The following is a 21,590-nucleotide window of genomic DNA, read 5'->3' on the forward strand; positions in this document are numbered from 1 at the left end:
TTGAGGAGAAAAGCATTTTAAATTCTCTTTCTTTCTTTCTTTTTCTTTCTTTTTTTTTTAGCGACAGGGTCTTGCTCTCCTGCCTAGGCTGTAGTACAATGGTGTGATCATAGATCATTGCAGCCTCCAACTGCTATCTCAAACAATCCTTCTGCCTCAGTCTCATGAGTAGCTGGTATGACAGGTGCATGCCACCATGCTCAGCTAATTTTTTTAAAAAATGTTTTTGTAGAGACAGGGTCTTGCTATGTTGCTTAGGCTTCTCTCAAACTCCTCGCCTCAAGCAGTCCTGCTGCCTTGGCTTCGCAAAGTGCTGGAATTATAGGTGTGAACCAACGTGCCCGGCCTTTAGATCTCTCTGTAGACACTTTCTGGCTTGAGACCACTTCATTCATAGTTTTTATTTTATGTGATTTTTAATATGTTATCATTTTAGAGAAAAAGAATCCAGTAACTACCAACTGAAGATTTGGGCCATTGATTAAAATTATGTAATAATTTTTCAAGGAAGTAGAGATGAACTTTGAAGTTCACCCATGCCTTGTTTTCATTATACTATTATTAAAATTTATCCAGGTAGTGTTAGCAAAGTGCATTGTAGATTAGTTGTATTTAATATTTAGAGGTGTCTGTCTTTTTTCCTGGAACCTAGGGTGCAATGGGCAACTTCTAAGTTGTGATTGCTTTTTGTCGTGGAAATGTTTGTATGAGTCGGGTGAATTTCAGCTTTGCCTGACTGAGATGTGATAGCTTGTCCTTTCTGGCTTATGTCTACTCATTGGTTATATAATACTATATATAATAATTATTAGAACGAGCCAGTAGAGTTAACTGATAATGGATATAAACAATGATATATCTGCTGTAAGATGGAATAATACAGTTCTCTTTTTCCCCTTTTTTTCATTTTTCTTTTGTTTTGAGACAGAGTCTCACTCTGTTGCCCGGGCTAGAGTGCCATGGCATCAGCCTAGCTCACAGTAACCTCAAACTCCTGGGCTCAAGCAATCCTGCTGCCTCAGCCTCCCGAGTAGCTGGGACTACAGGCATGCACTACCATGCCTGGCTAATTTTTTCTACATATTTTTAGTTGTCCAGCTAATTTCTTTTTTATTTTTTAGTAGACACAGAGTCTCGCTCTTGCTCAGGCTAGTCTGGAACTTGTGAGCTCAAACAATCCACCTGCCTCAGCCTCCCAGAGTGCTAGGATTATAGGCGTGAGCCACCGCGCCCAGCCTCATTTTTCTTTTTTTTTTTCTTTTTTTTCCTGGTCGAGTGAAGCAGTGGGAGTGGAGAAGGAACAAAAACAGTTCTTAAATGTAATAATATAATAGAAGTAAAAAGTGGTAGCATTGGGGAACAAAGAGCAGGGTAGTAGTTAGGCATTGGGAAACAAAGAACAGGGTAGAAAATATTTCTGAGACTCAGAGGAGCTTTGCCAGGAGTATAGCCAATGTAATTTAGGAATGGAAAACCAGCTAAGATCAGGGGCCGTATAGAGAAGAAGCTGTCTGAGCAAAGGTTGGATTTAGATGATGGATGAGTCAGAAGCATCCAGAATTGAAGGATTTTTGAAATAAAACCTATTTGTGGACCTGAGCAAAGCTGAATTAATATCTGCGTTATGTACCTGTAAGTGCCATCCATTCTGTGAAGGCTTTTTGGTTATGAGGAACAGAATTCAAGGACAGCTGGCTCAATTAAAGGGAGCTGATTATAAGGATCCTTTGCCTCTGTGTGGACCAGGAACCAGAGAACCCAATGAATAGCGCATAAGAAACACATACAAAAATGATCCCCTCAAAGACTCTTTCATTTTTTTCAGTGATGCCATCTGCAGTTTTGTTATCTGCAATGATTCTTCCCTTCGAGGTCAGCCCATTATCTTCAATCCTGACTTTTTTGTGGAGAAACTCCGACATGAGAAACCTGATGTGTTCACCGAATTGGTGGTCAGCAATATCACAAGGCTTATTGATTTACCTGGAACTGAGTTGGCTCAGCTGATGGGGGAAGTGGACCTTAAGTTGCCTGGTGGGACTGGCCCAGCATCAGGATTCTTCCGATCTCTAATGTCTCTCAAACGAAAGGGTAGGAGATGTGTCTGTGAAGGGTGGGCAGGTCTCAAGTGTTCCCTGGGCCTGTCCTTAACAACGTCACATTCCCTGAAGAGTTGCTATTAACTTAAAGCATTTTTTGCCATTTTTCTTACTTTCATAAGCAGTAAAACCTTAAGTAATAGTAATAAAAATGATAAAACTGTCTAGATACAGAAATAATTAAGCTAAAGCAAATATATTCAGTCCCTGAGTGATGATGTGATTAATTTAGGTTATCAGGAGTGTCTTGGATTTCCATGTCCTATTAATACACTAAAATAATATTTAAAAAACAAAGTTGGCCGGGCAAGGTGGCTCACACTTGTAATCCTAGCACTTTGGGAAACTGAGACAGGAGGATTGTTTGAGCCCAGGAGCTTGAGATCAGCCTGGGCAATAGCAAGACCCCATCTCTACAAAAAATGAAAAAATTAGCTGGGTGTGGTGGTGCACACCTGTAGTCCTAGCTACTCAGGCCGAGGCAGGGGGATTGCTTGAGCCCAGGAGTTGGAGGCTGCAGTGAGCTATGATGAGGCCACTGCATTCTAGCTGGGGCATCAGAGGGTGATCCTGTCTAAAAAAACAAAGAAAAAACCAACCCCTCCCCAAAAGTTACATAGCTGGAGAGTACAGTAAAGAAAGCTTGAATTTTTTTTTTGGGGTAGTTCTGAAATGTTTTCATTCCATGGAATGCTTTGATAAGTTAGATATCTATGAATCACCCCCCCCCCCAAAAAATCTTCCCATAAAATAAAGAAATTGTAGCATTGCTTTTGATAAGATATTATCATAAAAAGTTTTATTTTACTTTATTAAATATAAGGAAGTCATTAATGTAGAAAAAATGTTTAAACATTATAACAGATCTGATCGTGTACCAACTCCAGTGGATAATCTATCATGCTTTGCCAATCTCGGCTCTTAAATTCTGTTTTCTGTTTGTTTTTAAATTATATACCATCATGCTAGATATTGTTACTTAGGTAAGAAGATGGTCTTTGTCTTTAAGAACCTACGGTCTAATATTGAACTTGGAGGGAGTTGATTGATAGTTCTGATTGCATTTTCTGGTGCATTTCCAATTCTAAGGTTTTTGTTTACTGACCTTGTAAAAACATTTGCTGAATTATAAAATAGGATGCTTGTTTTTAAGTATGATGATTTTGTACTATTTGTATGAAATGTAGCCATATCCTATCATATGGTTTTTCAGAAAAAGAAGTGGTTTTTGGATCCCCACTGACAGAGGAAGGCATTGCCCAGATATACCAACTGATCGAGTATCTGCACAAGAGTAAGACTATTAGAAATTGTATTGTTCTTTGTTTAATGAAGAATTGTCAGTTTTCTATTGAGAGCTAACTGCCTTGAGTTAGTAGGTGCCAGTTAACCATCAGTAAAGGAACTAATCTGGATAAATCAGGTGGCATGTTTTAAAATATATTTCCTTTTAAGCTTCATCTTATGTATTGGTTTGCTTTATACTCTCAAAGATATATATATAAGTTAGATAATGTCTATGAATCACATTTACCTCTTAATTTAGAGAGACATTTCTTCTGGAAAAATATGTTGTCCCTAAAGAATTGTTACATTTATTCAAGGGAGTATAATACTTTTCATCTCCAGAATTTTGTGATTAAAACACACTGTTAATCATTTCATTTTTTACTAGTTATACCAGTTATATCATTGTTCTGAGTGCTTGGTGTAGCTGAGTATATGTGAAATATATGGCCTTATGTGATGCCTTGATAAATTCAAAATATTTTCTTGATAAGTTCAACCCAAACACTTACTTATGGCTTATCTCGTGTGGAACATTGTGCTAGGAGCTGGAGCAGAGTTTGCAGTCTGGCAGCCTAAGGGCTTGAGTCATCTGCATTTATGTTTTGTTTGGTCAGCAAAGGATTCCATTAAAAATAAAATAAGTTATCAGTGTTTTAAAATGGGGAAAGTACAGGTTTTCAGCTTCTTTGCATGATAGGAAGATTTAGTATCCTTGGGCTCAGTTGCCACTTGGATACGATCAGCTGGGACACAGGTGTGGCTCTCCAGTTCCCAGTTTGTTATGGTTCTCATTCATTTTTTTACTATTACCTGGCCCTGTAGGCATTTGAACTTGGACTCCTGAATAAGGAGTTGTACAAAGATGAATATGTACCTAAGCTGAAAACATGAATACTCACACTTCTTCCAGATCAAACCAAAACTATATGTCCTGCCTTTTTCCATTTTTTAATTTTTTAAGACTAATCAAGTGCAGTAGTGAAAAAGGGGAAAGAGTAGAACAAGGAGTTCGATCTATAACTAACTGTGAACAATCAATTGAGATAACTCGCTACCTTCGGACCAGCCTGTCTCACTTTTTTTAATCCCTTTAGATGAGCTTAGAATCTAGTTGGGAGGGAAGAATAGTTTAGTTTGGATGACCCTAAGTTTCTGAAATCTCTTAGACTGAAAGGTGATTTGACACATTAGAGTTCTAATTCTTGAAGCAGTACAGAGACTCTAGATTCATTCTGGGCTGCAAAAATAGTTGACAGGTGCAACAAACCTCCACGGATGAACTCAGCCTCTCTAAACCATTGATTAGGTTAAATTTAGAGTCTCCATGTGTACCTCAGGAGGTTGAATGACTCCTGGGAGGACCATCTTTTTAGTTGGGAGATCTCCAGGTGCTCAGGGATGTTCAGGTATGTCTCCTAAGGGGGCCAGTAGGTTCTAACTTACTCTGGTAAAAAAGGCAAAAACCTACCTAAAGGGCTTTGTAAAGGGTCTTTTAAGTGTAAAGTAGCTTTTGGACTACATATTTTATGGACTACATATTTTAATCATAATTTCTCTTTTTGCTTCCTTTTTGCTTTTCCTCCATTTTCTTCCATGCTGAGCAGACTTGCGAGTAGAGGGTTTGTTTAGAGTACCAGGGAATAGTGTCCGACAGCAGATTTTAAGGGATGCTCTCAACAATGGAGCTGACATTGACTTGGAATCAGGGGAGTTTCACTCAAATGATGTTGCCACTTTGCTGAAGATGTTTCTAGGAGAGTTGCCGGAGCCTCTGCTGACACACAAACATTTCAATGCACACCTCAAAATTGCTGGTGAGTATAGGAAAAAAGACAGAGATGTAAATACATTTCTTTCAGTTTAGTAAAATCATTTGGAATTTTCTGTTGTTTGTAACCCACAGAAATACTTCTAATGTTGGTTAAGATTTCATGATATTGCTGGGCTTCTCTGTTTGCTCAAAAGTTAAGCTGGCCAGTTAAGTTTGACTTAATCTAATGGCTTTCTTGATAAATAAGATTTTTTTTTTGGTTTTGTTTTGTGTCTCTCCTTTCTCTTTACATCTGTATCTTGATTCTCCCTCACTGGGCCTCAATCTTCTCTCTTATAAAATGGGGATGATGATGATAATATCTCTTAGAGTTGTGATGAAGAAGACATGAGATAATTATGTAAAATGTTTAGCACAGAGCCCAGGCCACAGTAAACTCAATACAAGAGTGCTCTTATTATTGTATTATTTTTATTTCTCTGTTAGTATCTATGTTTTTCTCTTTGTCTTACATGACTCTCAAGTCTCCTCCCACTCTGGGCTCCTTTTACAAACAGCACCCTGCCTCTGACTTCCCTTTTAGGGATGAGGAAAGGATACATCAGTCTAGGGCTTTCTCAAGTCTCTTCCCTCTCCATCTCTATTCCAAGCTCCACCTTGGGACCCAGAACACTCACCTGGGGGCAAGGCCTGGTTCCAGTCCCATAAATAGCCTCATAAACTCCTGAACCCCAAACCTGTCATCCCTGGGAGGCCAGTGACTCCGGATCCAGGAGTCCCTGTTCCTAGCTAGACCCTGCAGTTTCCAGCCCCTCCTCCCTCAGACCCAAAGGTTCGGGCCTCTAGTCTCCCCTTCCTTGGGTCCCCAGCTTCCTCCTCCCTCAGGATCAAGGTGTCTGGGCTCTCAAGTCCCCATCCTTCCTCAACACCCAAGGATCAGGCCAGGGAACAGCCCAGGCATGTGCCATCAGAAACCCCAATCATTGCTATTCTGTGACTGACCATGCCCGAAGCTGCCACCTGCTTCAAGATTCTTATTAAGATAAGGTGCTGATAATAAGATATGGTCTGGGTTTTATTTATTTTTGTATCTCTGATGGATCCTAGCATAGTGCATTGAACATTTTAGTTGCTCAATAAATGTGTGGTTTTCATTCATTGATTCAGATATCTCAGATAGTTACAGGTTTGGTATGTTTGCCTTGGTTTGGGGCTTTTATCGAATATTTCTATGCCTCAGTTGAGGTCATCTGTACTCTTGGAACATTTTTTAAAAATAGTATTATTTGTTTTCTGAATAGGTAATACATTCACATGGTTCAAATTTCAAAAGGTTCAAAGAATATACTGTGAAAAGCTTCTCTCCTACCTCTGTTCCCTAGCACGCAGTTATTCTTCCCAGAGACAGCCAGTGCTAGTGATCTCTAATGTGCCCTTCCTGAGATATTTTGTACACTTACAAACAAATACTGACATATATTCCTTTTCTTCTCTTGTTATGTAATGGTAGGGTATTATACTCATGGTTCTGTGGTTTGCTTTTTTCAATTAATGCATCTTGGAGAATGTTCCATTTTCAGCTCATAAATGCTTTCTTCATTCTTCTTTATGCCTGTGTGGCAGGAATTCATTCTTTTTTTTTTTTTTTAGACAGAATCTCTCTCTGTTGGCCGGATTAGAATGTCATGGTGTCAGCCTGGCTCACAGCAATCTCAAACTGCTGGGCTCAAGCAATCCTTCTGCCTCAGCCTCCCGAGTAGCTGGGACTACGGGCATGTGCCACCATGCCCGGCTAATTTTTTTTTTTCTATATATATTTTTAGGTGTCCATATAATTTCTTTCTATTTTTAGTAGAGACAGGGTCTTGCTCAGGCTGGTCTCGAACTCCTGAGCTCAAGCAATCCATCCGCCTCGGCCTCCCAGAGTGCTAGGATTATAGGTGTGAGCCACCGCGCCCGGCCTCTTAAATTATACAGCTGTTATGCTGCTATAGGCTCTAAGTGCAAACAGTATCAAAATCCATACTGCATTTACTTACTTTTCTGCCCTTGAGTATTTCTTTTCCTCTTTATCCTAATTTTAAGGAAGATAAATATAAGGTTTTTTCTTTTGAATAATTTTTACTACTTTAAAAAAACTAATTTTGAATTTTTAAACTCTAATAAGATTAGATTTTTTTTAGCACTTTGAATAGCAATCTAGATGATACAAATATTATTAGAATGTTATAAAATTTTATAGTTATTTTGAGGAGAAGTAAAGCTGTTAGGGCTCTGAAAAAGTTTCAGAAAATATTGATAATTCTTTTTATAAGTGTTAGCATGAAGAATGTTTGTTTTGTTTGCTTTCTCATTGAGTTCATTCATTTGAAATCCTCCCCTCCACTGCCCTGTAATTCACTGTTCTTTGAGAACATATTGAGGTGTGGCACAATTGTAGTATTTGATAGACCTTGCTGATAACTGGAAAGAATTTTTGTTTTCAGTTTCATATTAACAAGGAACATTTTCTAGAAATATTACCTGCCTTCCGTAAACATGAAATTAACTGAGGGTAAATAACATACTGTAATTATTTTTAGGTCTATATGAATTATAACCAAATGATTATCAGTGTCTTTTGAAATTCTGATTATCCAGGGGACTGCTTTTCTTGAAAACCTGTATAGCCTGTTAGGGGAGAAACAAGGATTCTGACTCCATGAGGAGCTGCCTGGAAGCATCCTGTTATAAGGGAATAATTCAGTCTCATTTTTATTTTATCCACAAAATATCTGAGTGGGGAAAAGTAGAGAGGGTGGCATTATCAAAGGCATGTGTAGACATATTTTTATTAATATTTCTCTTGGGCATATACCTAGGAATAGAATTGCTGGGTCAAATGGTAATTTTAACTTTTTGAGGAGCTGCCAAAATGTTTTCCAAAGTGGTGATACCATTTTACATTCCTACCAGCAATGTAGGAGAGTTTAATTTTCTCTGCATCCTTTTTTTTTTTTTTTTTTTAAGGCAAGCACAAAAATGAGGTTTATTGAGGAGAGAAAGATAGGAGTATAGGGCAAGAGCAAGATTTAAGTTTACAGAGCATGATACATATGCCATGGATGACAACTGGACCCATTGTTGCAGCAGGGCAGGTAAAAGGAAGGGCAAAGAGAGAGAGATTGGCTAGGGTCTGCATCCTATTTTATAGTGCCTGGATAGGGACCTCCCTTGTAATTTCTCTGCATCCTTGTCAACATTTGTTATTGTCAGTCTTTTTGAAGTTATAGCCTTCCTCATGGTTGTGAAGTGGTATCTCACTGTGGTTTTCATTTATGTTTTCTTGATAGCTAATGATACTGAGCATACAAATGCTTGTTGGCCACTTGTTTGAAGGAATGTCTATTTAAATTCTTTCCACATTTCTAATTGGGTTTTTGTCTTTTTATTGTTGAATTTTATTGGCATTATGTTATTATATTTTGCCATAATCTTTGAATTTTGTTTATGCCTGATTCTTTTTTCCTTCTTTCTTTGGTGAGAGTTGAGGGGAGGATAATAGTAATAGCATTGATTTTTCTTGCTGATATTTTTTCCCTCCTTTGTAAATTCTCTTTTGTCCTCAAGATTTGACGCGGTTTGATGATAAAGGAAACAAGACCAATATACCAGATAAGGAGCGGCAAATCGAGGCTCTCCAGTTGCTCTTCCTCATTCTCCCTCCTCCTAATCGTAACTTGCTGAAGTTATTGCTTGACCTCTTGTACCAGACAGCAAAGAAACAAGATAAGAATAAGATGTCTGCCTATAACCTTGCCCTTATGTTTGCACCCCATGTCCTGTGGCCAAAAAATGTGAGTGTTGAGGGGAAGAGTAAAGATTGCTTGGTTTTCTTGGGCTGGGCCTCATCCCGTGGCTGTTCCTTGGTGAGGTTATCAAGGGTCCAAGGTCTAGTCTTCAGCTTTATGAGATTAGGAACTTACTTTATTAGTTCATTCAAAAGTAATCAAACCTGAGGGGGCCAATTCCAGTTAACCTCACTTACAAATCAGTCTCTGATAAACCTGCATGGCAACTTATTAGTGGAAATTCTTAGTGGGAAATTATAGCCACTAAATAAACTAGAATACCCATTTCGATTGGTCAGAAATCTTTTTTAACAGGAAGGCTTTCTTGGGAAATCAAATTAATTTCTGAAGGTGGAATGGTATAAATTTAGAATAGAGTTGTATGATCTTACGGGATAATGTCACCAAGCTTGTGGCTGAGATGTCACTTATAGCTATCTTGTCCTAACTTTTCTGTTTCCTGTAGATGTAGCCTCCTGGGATAAAGCTGAATGTGCATCTTATTACTGAGAACATGGCCTCCTCAGTGACTTACATGAGAAATAAATTATCTACAGTCTTTTAAACAAATTTTTGACCTGGAGGCACATAGCTCATATTCTTGCCCCTTTATAATATAGGTTTTACTATTTATTATATGATGGAATTGGGAGTCAGTATACTTGGGTTGGAAGCTACAAACCAGTTATGTTACCTATGTCTTTTACCTTTTCTGTGTTAGGCTCCTTCTCTGTAAACTGGGCAAAATACAGAAAGTCCTCACTTAATGTCATTGACAGGTTAGTAGAAACTGCAACTTTAAGTGAAACAACCTATCATGAAACAAATTTTTTTCCTCATCAATGTTATAACAAAATGACATTGAATGAAATGATGTTATCTGAGGACCTGCTGTTATTTGAAGACCTGCCCTAGGTCATTTCACTTAAAGTCATGGTTTCTAAGAACCTATCAGTGGCTTTTTGAGGACTTACTATAGTAGCTTTACCAGTTACCTCACAGGTCATTGGGAAGATAAATAGAAATAGATTATAGTGACTTATGAAAGATTTTTGAGATTATAAGAAATGAGAAAAGGAAGGTAAAAAAAGAGCTTGTCTGGAACATTTTACCTAACAAATAACTAGTGCAAAAATAATACAAAGTTCTGGGCCAGAAAGAACTTCTAGGGCTGTGTAGGGGAGCAGAGAACACATTAACACTTGTACATATTAAGGAGATTAAGCCTCAAAACGAAGGAATTTTAGTACCAGCTAACCAAGACAATGGAAAAGGAGCAAGTAAACTAATTATAAAAGGAAGTATTTAAGGGGTCCTGATAAAAGCAAACAGATAAAGTAACAAAGTACTTGTTGAGAATAAGAGCTTTGGGATAGTAGAGATGCTGAAGTACTTGAAAAACATGAGAAACGAAAGAAGGAAATCAATGACAATTGGACTGTTTATAAGAAACAGATGTCACCTTTGGTATCAGTAGTGACAGTTCTTTTTTGTCTTTGGAGAAATTCCAGTTTCTTTGAAAGGGCAGTGTCCTTGATGGCAGGTACAAATTCTGTTCTTTCTACCCATTTTGAATCCTAGACTAGATTTTCTTTAGCAACTTTGCTTGAATGTCTAATTCTCAAGCAGAATTAGGAAATGAAGATTGATTCTCAAGGATTTCCTGGTCACTTTAGGAACACATGGTTTTTCTAGATGATGTCATGTCCTGCTGAACCAAAAAGCCTGCCCAGAACGAAACATTGTATTAGAGACACCTTTGTTATGGGTAGAAATTATAAATTTAAAAGAATAAACATATTGGTAAGTCCTGCTTCCCAGCTCTTAATGTCCTTTGTCTGGTTTCTTTTCCTCTGAATAGGTCACTGCAAATGACCTTCAGGAGAATATCACAAAATTAAACAATGGGATGGCTTTTATGATTAAACACTCCCAGAAACTTTTTAAGGTAGGTAAGGGATGGCATTTGGTTGGTAACAGGACAAAGAAAATGGAGTAGGGTGGGGTCCTAAGCAGGGCTATGACGATGACTGTATAAGAAACATCCTGACTGGGGCTATAAGCCAGAATGGGCAGTGGCAAAACCCAGGGGAACAGTCAAGGTGGAGAGGAATAGGAATGGGAATGACAGGTCCTCTGGGTAGTTGGCTCTACCCTCTGAATCATCCTTCCTTTTTCACAAAAAGCTGCAGATGTTGGCAGCTGAGTAGTTTCATCCTGCCTGCTTCCTGCCAGTAGAATTTTGAGGGTCTGACCATCTTTCATTTTATACTCTTTGGCCATTTCAGTTCAAACAGTCAGTGTTTCTGCCAACATAATTTTCTTAAGCACTTTGTGGGTCTTCTCTGGATTTCAGTGGGATTCATTGCATTCGACAAAAGCCACATATACAGATCTTTTGAAGATAAATCTTTTTCTGCCTTGGTCTCCTGCTGAAAAGGCTGAAGGACAATGCCTTTAAGCTTCCTAAAAGCCCTCTGGTTTAACTGAGAGGATCTGCAAGGCACACTGTTACTCTCTTGAAAGGGCCCTTTGTGAATACTCTGACCTTTTGATGATTCTAAGATTTTAGCAAAACATTGTACAGTCACTTTCTTGACCTTTTCTTTAGAGTATACTTTCTTGATAGTGAATCTCTTAATTTTAGCTTTTTTTTTTTTAAGTAGAGATGGGGTCTCACTATGTTGCCCAGGCTGGTCTCAAACTCCTGACCTGAAGTGATCCTCCCACCTTGGCCTCCCAAAGTGCTGGCATTATAGGTGTGAGCACCTGGCCAATTTTAGCATCTTTTGGTAGCTGAAGAGGCTGAGAATTTCCAAGGTCATCTTGTTCTGGTTCCTTTTTTCTTATAAAGTACTTATAAAATTTATCATCTTAACTATTTTTAAGTATACAGTTTTGTGGCATTAAGTACATTCACACTGTTGTGCAATTATCACCACCATCCATCTCCAGAACTCTTTTCATCTTGCAAAATTGAAACCTTGTACCCATTAAACAGTAACTCCCATACCCCTTTCCTTTTCCCCTAGCCCTTGCCAGCCACCATTCTACCTTCTATCTCTATAAATTGGACTACTTTGGATACTTCATATAAGTGGAATCACACTCTACTGCCCTTTTGTGACTGGCTTATTTCACTTAGCATAATGTCCTTAAGGTTCATCCACACTGTGACATGTGACAGGATTTCCTTCCTTTTTAAAGGCTGCATGACATTCTGTTGTGTGGATATACCACATTTTACTCATCCATTCATCTGTCGATGGACACTTGGTTTGATTCTGTGTTTTAGCTATCATGACTAATACCACTATGAACGTGGGTATATAAATATCTCTTCAAAGCCCTGCGTCAATTCTTTTGGGTAGGCCGGGCACGATGGCTCACACTGTAATCCTAGCACTTTGTGAGGCTGAGGCGGGAGGATCACTCGAGGTCAGGAGTTCAAGACCAGCCTGAGCAAGAGCGAGACCCTGTCGCTAGTAAAAATAGAAAGAAATTAGCTGGACAACTAAAAATATATAGAAAAAATTAGCTGGGCATGGTGGCACATGCTTGTAGTCCCAGCTACTCAGAAGGCTGAGACAGAAGGATCACGTGAGCCCAAGGTTTGAGGTTGCTATGAGCTAGGCTGATGCCACGGCACTCTAGCCTGGGTAACAGAGGGAGACTGTTTAAAAAAAAAAAGTTCTTTTGGGTAAATACCCAGAACTGGCATTGTTGGACAATATAATAATGTTAATAAAATTTTTTGAGAAACTGCCATATTGTTTTCCATGGTGGCTGTACCACTTTATATTTCCACCAACTGTGCATGAGCGTTCTGATTTCTCCACATCCTTGGTTTCACGGTTTGGCAAAGTATTGGCCTCTACCACCATAGGGGCCAGAGCTTCTGCCTTCAAAATTTCCTCCCTTCGTGGGTCCAGTATTTGAAAACTGGTGGTTGTAATTACCAAAATCATTGTAGCTTCCATCACCTCCAAAATTACTTCCATCATTACCAAATCCATTGTAGCCATCCCCACTGCCACCATATCCACCAACACCACCACCACCACGACTGCCACCAAAGCCACCATGACCACTGAAGTATCCTCCATAGCCAAAGTTGTCATTCCTACCAATACCACCTCCACGACCACCACCAAAGCTTCTAGAACCAGTTGGGCCTCTTTGGCTGGATGAAACACTAGCCGTCTCTTGCTTCCACAGGGCTTTCCTTCACAGTTGTGGCCATTCACAATTTGGTATTTCTGAATGACACTTTACCTGAGCAGTCCCTTGTTCTTTCTCCATGAACTGTAAAATGTGTAAGATCTCAGATTTTCATGTAAACCTATCTGTCATTGGTTCCCTTTTTAGATAACCCTTCAGGTGAGGGCAGAGATTTTTTTCCATCTTCTTGTCTTTTTTTTAAACGACAGTTGCAAATAGGTGGTATGGGTTTTTCATATTCTTGTTTGGAGAAAATTTTTCTTTTTTTCTGCTCCATATGATCTGTAGAAAATTTCTTTTGTTTTAAAACTCTGCTTTGTGGTTTTCCAAGTTAAAAATTAAACTACAGATATCATAATGTCTTTGTCATGAGATCTTTTATAAAAAACATTTATTATGAAAAATTTCAAACATGGAGAAAAGTTAAAAGAGTAAAAGAGCAAATATTCACATATAACTCTCCCTCAGATTCAACAAATGTTACTGTTTTGCTATATTTGCTTTATCTCTCTCTGTAGATGTTTATACTTTTATTGTTTTTGGCTGAACCCCTGAAAGTGATTGCAGACATTGTGATACTTCATTCCTAAATACTTACGCGTGTATCTTCTAATAAGAATATTCTCTTAATGGTCACAATACTATTATCACATCTAAGAAAATTAATAATAACTTCATATCATGAAATATTTAGTACATATTCACATTTCTTCAGCTATCCTAAGAATGTATTTCATAGCTGCTGTTTTTCAACATAAGCCAATAAAGGCCTATGTACTGCTTTTGATTATTATGTCACTTTTAATTTGGAACAGTCATTATACTTTTTCTTCGTGTCATTGATTTGTTGAAGCATTCAAGTCAATTGTATTGTAGAATGTCCCACATTCTAAATTTGTCTTATTGTTTTCGTAAGGTCATTTAACTTGTTTCTTTCTCCCCTTCCATGTAGTTCCTATAAACTACAAGTTAGGGCTAGAGTCTTTTTTTTTTTTTTTTTTTTGAGACAGAGTCTCGCTGTGTTGCCCAGGCTAGAGTGAGTGCCATGGCATCAGCCTAGCTCACAGCAACCTCAAACTCCTGGGCTTAAGCAATCCTACTGCCTCAGCCTCCCCAGTAGCTGGGACTACAGGCATGCACCACCATGCCTGGCTAATTTTTTCTATATGTATATTTTAGTTGGCCAGATAATTTCTTTCTATTTTTAGTAGAGACAGGGTCTCGCTCTTGCTGAGGCTGGTCTCGAACTCCTAACCTCGAGCAATCCACCCGCCTCGGCCTCCCAGAGTGCTAGGATTACAGGCGTGAGCCACTGCGCCCGGCCTAGAGTCTTAATTAGATTCAGGTTAAGCATTTTTGGCAAAGATACTTCATAGGTGATATGTATGTGTGTCATATTGCATCACATTAGGAGGCACAGAATATTAGATTTTCTCACTCTTAGTGATGCTGATTTTGCTGACTGATAGTTCTGATAGAGATCTGCTAGATCTCTCAATTAATAAAGGTACAGTTTTCCCTTTGCAATTAGTAAATAACCTGTAGGGTGATTACAAGTTATATAATGGTTTTAGCATCTATTGATAATACTGCTGGAATCTGTGATTACATTGGGCATTACAAAATTGTGATTTTCTAATTCTGTCATTTAATCTTTATTAGCTGACTTTCTTCTTTGAAGAATAGCTTTCCTTCTTTTTTTGTCTCATTTTCTCTCCTTTTTTAAATGATTATGACTCTAGACTCATGGATTTTTATTTATTCACTGTGTTAGTCAATTTCAGTTATTAATTTTGATATTCAGATTGTCCCAAATTTGGCCAGTGATAGCCCTTGTAAACTGGCTCTTACATCTGTTTATCAGGACTGCATTGTCTTTGAGTGTTTCCTTTCTGGTATAAAATGTCCCAGCTCACTTTGTACTTGCTCTGCCCTGGATCTGCAATCAATTATTTTCTCCAAGGAGGCTTGGTTTCTTTGAATAACACTAGGTGTACTCATTGTTTTTTTTTTTTTTTTTTTTTTTGAGACAGAGTCTTGCTCTGTTGCCCAGGCTAGAGTGCCGTGGCATCAGCCCAGCTCACAGCAACCTCAAACTCCCGGGCTCAAGCAATCCTTCTGCCTCAGCCTCCCGAGTAGCTAGGACTTCAGGCATGCACCACCATGCCCGGCTAATTTTTTTCTCTATATATTTTTAGCTGTCCAGATCATTTCTTTTCTATTTTTAGTAGAGACGGGGTCTCACTCTTGCTCAGGCTGGTCTCGAACTCCTGACCTCGAGCAATCCTCCCACCTCAGCCTCCCAGAGTGCTAGGATTACAGGCGTGAGCCACCACACCCTGCCGCCCAGCTAATTTTTAAAAAAAAATTTTTGTAGAGACAAGGTCTCACTCTTGCTCAGGTTGGTCTCAAACTCTTGGCCTCAAGTGATCCTCCCACCTCGCCCTCCTAAAGTGGTAGGATTATTGGCATGAGCCACTGAGCCCAGCCTATACATGTCATGTTTGATTTCCAAAACAGCAATAGCTACATTGGTATCTTCTCACTATTTTCCCATCAGATTTGCTGAGATATCTATTTGGTGGCAAGAGAAAGGAAGCTATGGAAGAGGGCATTTTGAAGATCTTTGGCTTTTCCAAAGTAATCTGCCAGTCAAATAATTATGAGAACCACTGTCCTTGTGGTCTGAAAGAATTTTAGATCCTACTAACCACTAGGTCTTGGTTTTCTTTTATGTCCTGTGCAGGCTCCTGCTTATATTCGGGAATGTGCCAGATTGCACTATTTGGGATCCAGAGCTCAAGCATCAAAGGTGAGAATAGGAAACTGCTCTTAACTCAAATAAGGAAAGTGTTAAGATTAGTGGAGTTTTAAAATGAAAGTATGAACTCAAAGTAAAGCCATGGAAAATAAGAAGTTTTTAGTGTTACAGCTCAAAATTACTTAGTCATTTTGTCATAAGGAAAAAGACTGAGAAGAAAGTTGTATGTTGAAATAAAAATGCTCCACATACAGTATTGTTGTCTGCTTTCATAGGTTCTCCACTGGTGGATGGTATCTTCTACATAAGAATGATGGCATAGACTTTATGTTTAAAATTTTTATATAAAGTCCTTCTACATTCTTATAGCATATGATAGAAGCAATCTGTATATAGCAAATGTATTAAATATTTTACAGTAACAAAAGTACAGTTTTATGTAATTCATTCTTATTTTAGGTTCAGCGGTATAGTAAAACTCTATTAAATGGCTAAAAGAGTTGAGACCACATAAGCTTAGATAAGGAGATATGTGATGCTTATTAACAGAAGATTATATATGATTATTGAGCTTTAAAAGTAAGAAGTTAAAGTTACAAGCACTTTTTGAGTGCTTAAACTTTTTAAGTTCTATTTAGCCTGTCTTGGTTAGAAACTTAAACTGTCATGCTATTTTTTTCTGCTCCTGTTTGTTTCTCCCTCTCATTCAGCAAATATTCAGTGTGACCCGGAAAACAGTATTTGATTTCAACTAGTTTAACTGGGGTGTGGTTTTTCTTAGAGAGTTGTTTTTGTTCCTCTACCACTGCTGTGTAGTTGTCACATTAAGCTGTCCTGTGCGGGAAGGAGAATCAGCCAAGAACCAATGCCCTTGGGCTCCAGGGTGGATCGTCACTTTAGTATCTAGATGACTTTAAATTTACAGTTTAACTTCAGTTTTTTTCTTCTATCTAATGGAAATGATGATACTTTTCCTGCTTACCTTGAAGAATAGCAGTGAGAATTACATGAGATTAAAAGATGTTTTGAAAACTGAATCCTTATACAAATATAACTCTTGGTGGCAATATTTTAAATGCCTTTAGGTTCTCTGGGCAGGTCATGGGAGTGGGCTATTAATATAACCTATAGTAATACGTTCTTATGTATCTGATAATATTGTTAAGATTTTTTTCCTGGGTATAGGAATATACTGTATCCTCGCTCCCTGCTTTTTTTGTTCCAGGTGTTTGTGGGAACCCGAAAACAAAGCCTGCGGCATATATGAATTCACTTTTCTTTTAAATTTTCTTTAGGATGACCTTGATCTGACAGTTTCATGTCACACTAAGTCCTTCCAGCTGGCAAAATCTCAGACACAGAGCCAGGTAGATTCCTGCTGTCATCAGGAGGAGACCCAGCAGCGTACGGAAGAGGCACTGAGAGAGCTGTTCCAACATGTTCACAATATGCCAGAGTCGGCAAAGAAGAAACAACTTATCAGACAGGTGCCTGAAGGCAGGGAAATAATGATGGGGCTTTAGGAATGTGATCATGGTTGTAGAATCAGTAGGGAATATTGTTAAGAACCTCATTTAATTTGGGGCTCTTATTGGGCCAAGCTTTGGCTCAGCCAAGGAAGCAAGCTTGTCTCTGGAATCTCAATGGTGATTTCTGTGCTACTGCCCCACTAGAGAAAGGAGTGGAGGCTCTTGGATTTCTACAGTTAAAAAGGAGGACCCAAGTGTGGATAGAGTGTCTCTAATTTTGGTCATGTACCAAATTTGCTGAGAGAGGACCAGCAGTGATAGTATATTGTTCCAGAGTTTAAAACCTTCAGATTTTCTTGGCAAATAACTTTCTGAATTTCACTTTTCTTGTTTGTAAAATGGTAATAGTAATGTCCATGTTTCGTGGTTGTAAAGATTAGAGTTAATGTATGTAAAGTGGCTGGCACCGCAAAGCATAAGTGGTAACTCTTACTAACGGAGTTGTTTGCAGCTAGAAAACACGATAAAACAGGGTCTTAGTCTGATACTAGAAAGTAGGAATTCTGGTGGCTCAGTTTGTTTATTTTGGAGTTATGGGAACAAAATTAGGTCTTTCATTTGCCATTTTTTGACTGAAAGTGTGGTTTGAATAAATCCTAATGACTTGGGTAGTTTCTTTCTCAGGAAATTTATTTTGTCTCAATACCTCTTGAATTTTAGCTGAATAGGCAGAATAAGCCTCTTCTTCTTTTTTTTTTTTTTGTTTGTTTGATTTTTTTTTGTTTTGTTTTTTTTTCTTTTTTGAGACAGAGTCTCACTTTGTTGCCCAGGCTAGAATGAGTGCCGTGGTGTCAGCCTAGCTCACAGCAACCTCAGACTCCTCGGCTTAAGCGATCCTACTGCCTCAGCCTCCCAAGTAGCTGGGACTACAGGGATGCGCCACCATGCCCGGCTAATTTTTTCTATATAGATTTTTAGTTGGCCATATAATTTCTTTTTATTTTTAGTAGAGACGGGATCTCGCTCTTGCTGAGGCTGGTCTTGAACTCCTGACCTCGAGCAATCCACCCACCTCGGCCTCCCAGAGTGCTAGGATTACAGGCGTGAGCCACCGCGCCCGGCCAATAAGCCTCTTCTTATTCAACTGGGACTTTCTGGGGGAAGAATCTGTTTTTATTTATTTATTTTATACCTAATGTCAAGCATAGGGCCAAGTGTAAACAAAACTCTTTGAAGTTACTTTGAGATCTAGTAAATTGTGCTATGACTGGAATTTTATAGGGTGTTGGTTGAGTAATGTTGCAGATTCAAAGCAGTCTAGTGATTTAATTCTTGATAGAAACGAAAATAGCAGTTTCATGTAGGACAAGTATGACTTCACTCAACAAGAACACTGAGGGTTAAAGATAATACAAAGGAAAAACATTATTTTGCATTTTTTAGAAAAACAGGAAATTATAGAGAAGAAGAAAATAAATCACTCATCCTGTTAGTGTTTACATTTTAGGCATTTCTTTTAGTCTTTGTCATGTGGATATATTTTCACAGTTATGATCATACCATATACTTTTAAAATTTTATTTCTTCCTTTTTCACTAAACATTACAGCATTAACATTTTCTCATGCATACTTACAAGCTCCTTGTGTACAGTTTAAATACTGCTGTTTTTCAGCTCCGTTGTAATCTTACGGGACCACTGTCATATATGTGATTCATCATTGACCAAAATGTTGTTTTGCAGTGCATGACTCTATTTAAACTTTATTTGTGGAAGAAACTAAATTGTTTCCCACAGTCTGGATTTAATTAATTGCATCCCTGTGATATTTTTTAGCATGTTCCTCAGTCCTCTGTACTTGCTATTGTATTAACTGGTAGTTAGATTTACTTCTAGAGGCTTGATCTGCTTCCAATTCAATTTGGGAGGGGGCGGGTGAGAGCACTTTATAGATGGCGTGTACTTTTTTTTCATTTTGTTTTGTTTTTGGTGTATGCTTTTTAATATGCATTTTTAAAAGTCTGAATACACATTGCTAAATAGCTTCCTAGAACATTTTGCCAATTAACACTCCCCACAGTGGATATGAGAAAACCTACCTTATTGCACCCTTACCAGTGTTATCAGGAATGATGGGTTTTTACTTGTCCCAGTGTGTTCAGAGGTGATACTTACTAGCTGAGCTCTTTAGAGATGACTAAATTTTCTGTCTGCTGAGATAATTAACTTTGAGAACCTCTTGGTATTTGTATATAAAAAGGTCATTTTTTAACTCTAGAACCTGAACTGATAAAAATATGCAAATTTACAATTCAGAAAATTTAAAAATATAGTTAGAAAAGGCAGAAGAGTAGAAGAATTAAGTACTATATTATTATTATTTTGTTTTTTCATTTTGGATGACACCCCTAGGATATATTATTATTTTTTAAGTGGGGAAATGAGTGGCTAATCAAAGTATTGAATAAGAGTATACAATGCCTGTCCTCCCTTTTTCTACTTTAGACACCTCCACATGGAAAGCTGATGTCGTTGACAAGTCTGCATTCTGATGTATTTCCTCTGATGATAGTGCTGGCAGGCAATCATGATAGATATCGATTTAAAGAGCTTTAATAACTTTAAAAAAATTTTGTATGCAATTTATGTTAAATTAAGGACTGTTTTAGATTGTGCCAGTAACTTTCTATGTCCAAGATGTTTATGCAAAAAAATCTTGATTACCAGCCAGAGGTCTTGGGCAAATTCCATAAGCTCTCCAAGTTTCTGTTTCCTTGTCTGTAAAATAGGGATAATAATTCCATATTCAAGGAATGTGAAGTGCTGGACCCCTCAGAGCAATTTAATAAAATTTGACTTCTTTTTGGCAGCATCATTTCTGCCTTTGTGATTTGCTTGTTGACCTCCTAATCCACATGTGCACAGACTCACTTATTCCTGGACTCTTCTGGGTATTTACATGTAGCTACTGATTGTCACAAAATGCCACCTCTTCATGGGAGAATATTAATAAAATGTCCTCTTTGTTTTCTTTTAGTTTAATAAGCAGTCTTTGACCCAAACACCAGGGCGAGAACCTTCCACTCCCCGAGTACAGAAGAGGGCCCGTTCACGCTCCTTCAGTGGACTTATCAAGGTAGGCATGCTGTGCTGTGGTTTTCAGCATTGACTGTCAGGAAGTTTAATAGTCTGATTTTTCCTATGTATAAACAGTTTTCTCCTATTCTTTGGGATCCTATAAAGGGTCAATTTGTAAGAGGGTATAGATAGGATTTGGAAAACTTTTATTTTTCAAAGCATTTTGCTGTGTTTCAAATCAGAGAAGGGGCTCAATGGAGAAGTGAGGTATAAAAGAAATAAAGGTCTTTTCTGGGACTGAGGACAGAGTCCTCATTCCTGAGCAGTGGAAAAAGTCTCTTTTGCTTCCTGACCTACTTCGAGCTATACACTTCTTTACACAGTTTACTAAACCTATGGAAAAGTGAGGAAGTTGAGACCAGGGGAATTATTAGAAAAAATGAATTTTCTAATAGGTTAGTGAGCTTTGGTATCTCAAAGGTTTGTAAGCTTAAAATTGTTAACAGTTGTAGGATTCTCTTCCCTTGTATCAAATTCATTAAAAATCTTCTTTTTAAAACAAATACAAAGTATACTTCTGTGCTGTTGCTGCTATCACTGTTTGCAGATTCAATTTATAAGTCTTCACTGGTGATTTTTACTTGTAGTTAAGGAATATTGCCATCAGGTGGCAGTAGATAACTTGATTATAGGGTTCAAATTTCCATGTGTAAACTGAGGCAAGGTTCTGGTTCACTTAGAGATTAGCACTATTCTGTGTTATGCTATTTTTCTTTTTAAAATTGTTTTATCTTTATTAAGATATATAAATCCAGCAACTTTAGGGAGCCCTTTGCTTAAAATTTAAAATTTTTGCCCTAAAAAATAAATACCTTGTAATTTTTTTTTCTTTAAGGTATAGCTATTAGTATTTACAAATTCATCTAACTCTAATTTTGGTCCTAGTTATAATTTATAGAATTCACAATCAATCTTGATCTGCTGGGACCAATAGGCTCTGGGACATTAGGCTTGCTTGACATCAAAATTTCCTTTGCTCTCAATAGAGTGAAAAGGCAGCGCGTGGAATGG

General features: G+C 38.0%; 1 protein-coding gene across 3 annotated transcripts in view; it reads left to right on the forward strand.

The window, feature by feature from the left end:
• The window catches only part of ARHGAP19 (Rho GTPase activating protein 19), a 66,920-nt gene that overhangs the window by 16,843 nt on the left and 28,487 nt on the right, over nt 1–21,590 (forward strand). For all 3 annotated transcript variants that reach the window (XM_045568736.1, XM_045568737.1, XM_045568735.1), the window contains exons 2-9: nt 1,826–2,091; nt 3,313–3,393; nt 4,994–5,203; nt 8,770–8,996; nt 10,852–10,938; nt 15,958–16,023; nt 17,268–17,459; nt 20,479–20,577. In XM_045568736.1, coding sequence (XP_045424692.1) covers nt 1,826–2,091; nt 3,313–3,393; nt 4,994–5,203; nt 8,770–8,996; nt 10,852–10,938; nt 15,958–16,023; nt 17,268–17,459; nt 20,479–20,577 — 1,228 coding nt within the window. The remainder of the gene's footprint in view (nt 1–1,825; nt 2,092–3,312; nt 3,394–4,993; nt 5,204–8,769; nt 8,997–10,851; nt 10,939–15,957; nt 16,024–17,267; nt 17,460–20,478; nt 20,578–21,590) is intronic.

The sequence above is a fragment of the Lemur catta genome, chromosome 14, assembly GCF_020740605.2.
Source record: "Lemur catta isolate mLemCat1 chromosome 14, mLemCat1.pri, whole genome shotgun sequence".
Lineage (NCBI taxonomy): Eukaryota > Metazoa > Chordata > Mammalia > Primates > Lemuridae > Lemur > Lemur catta.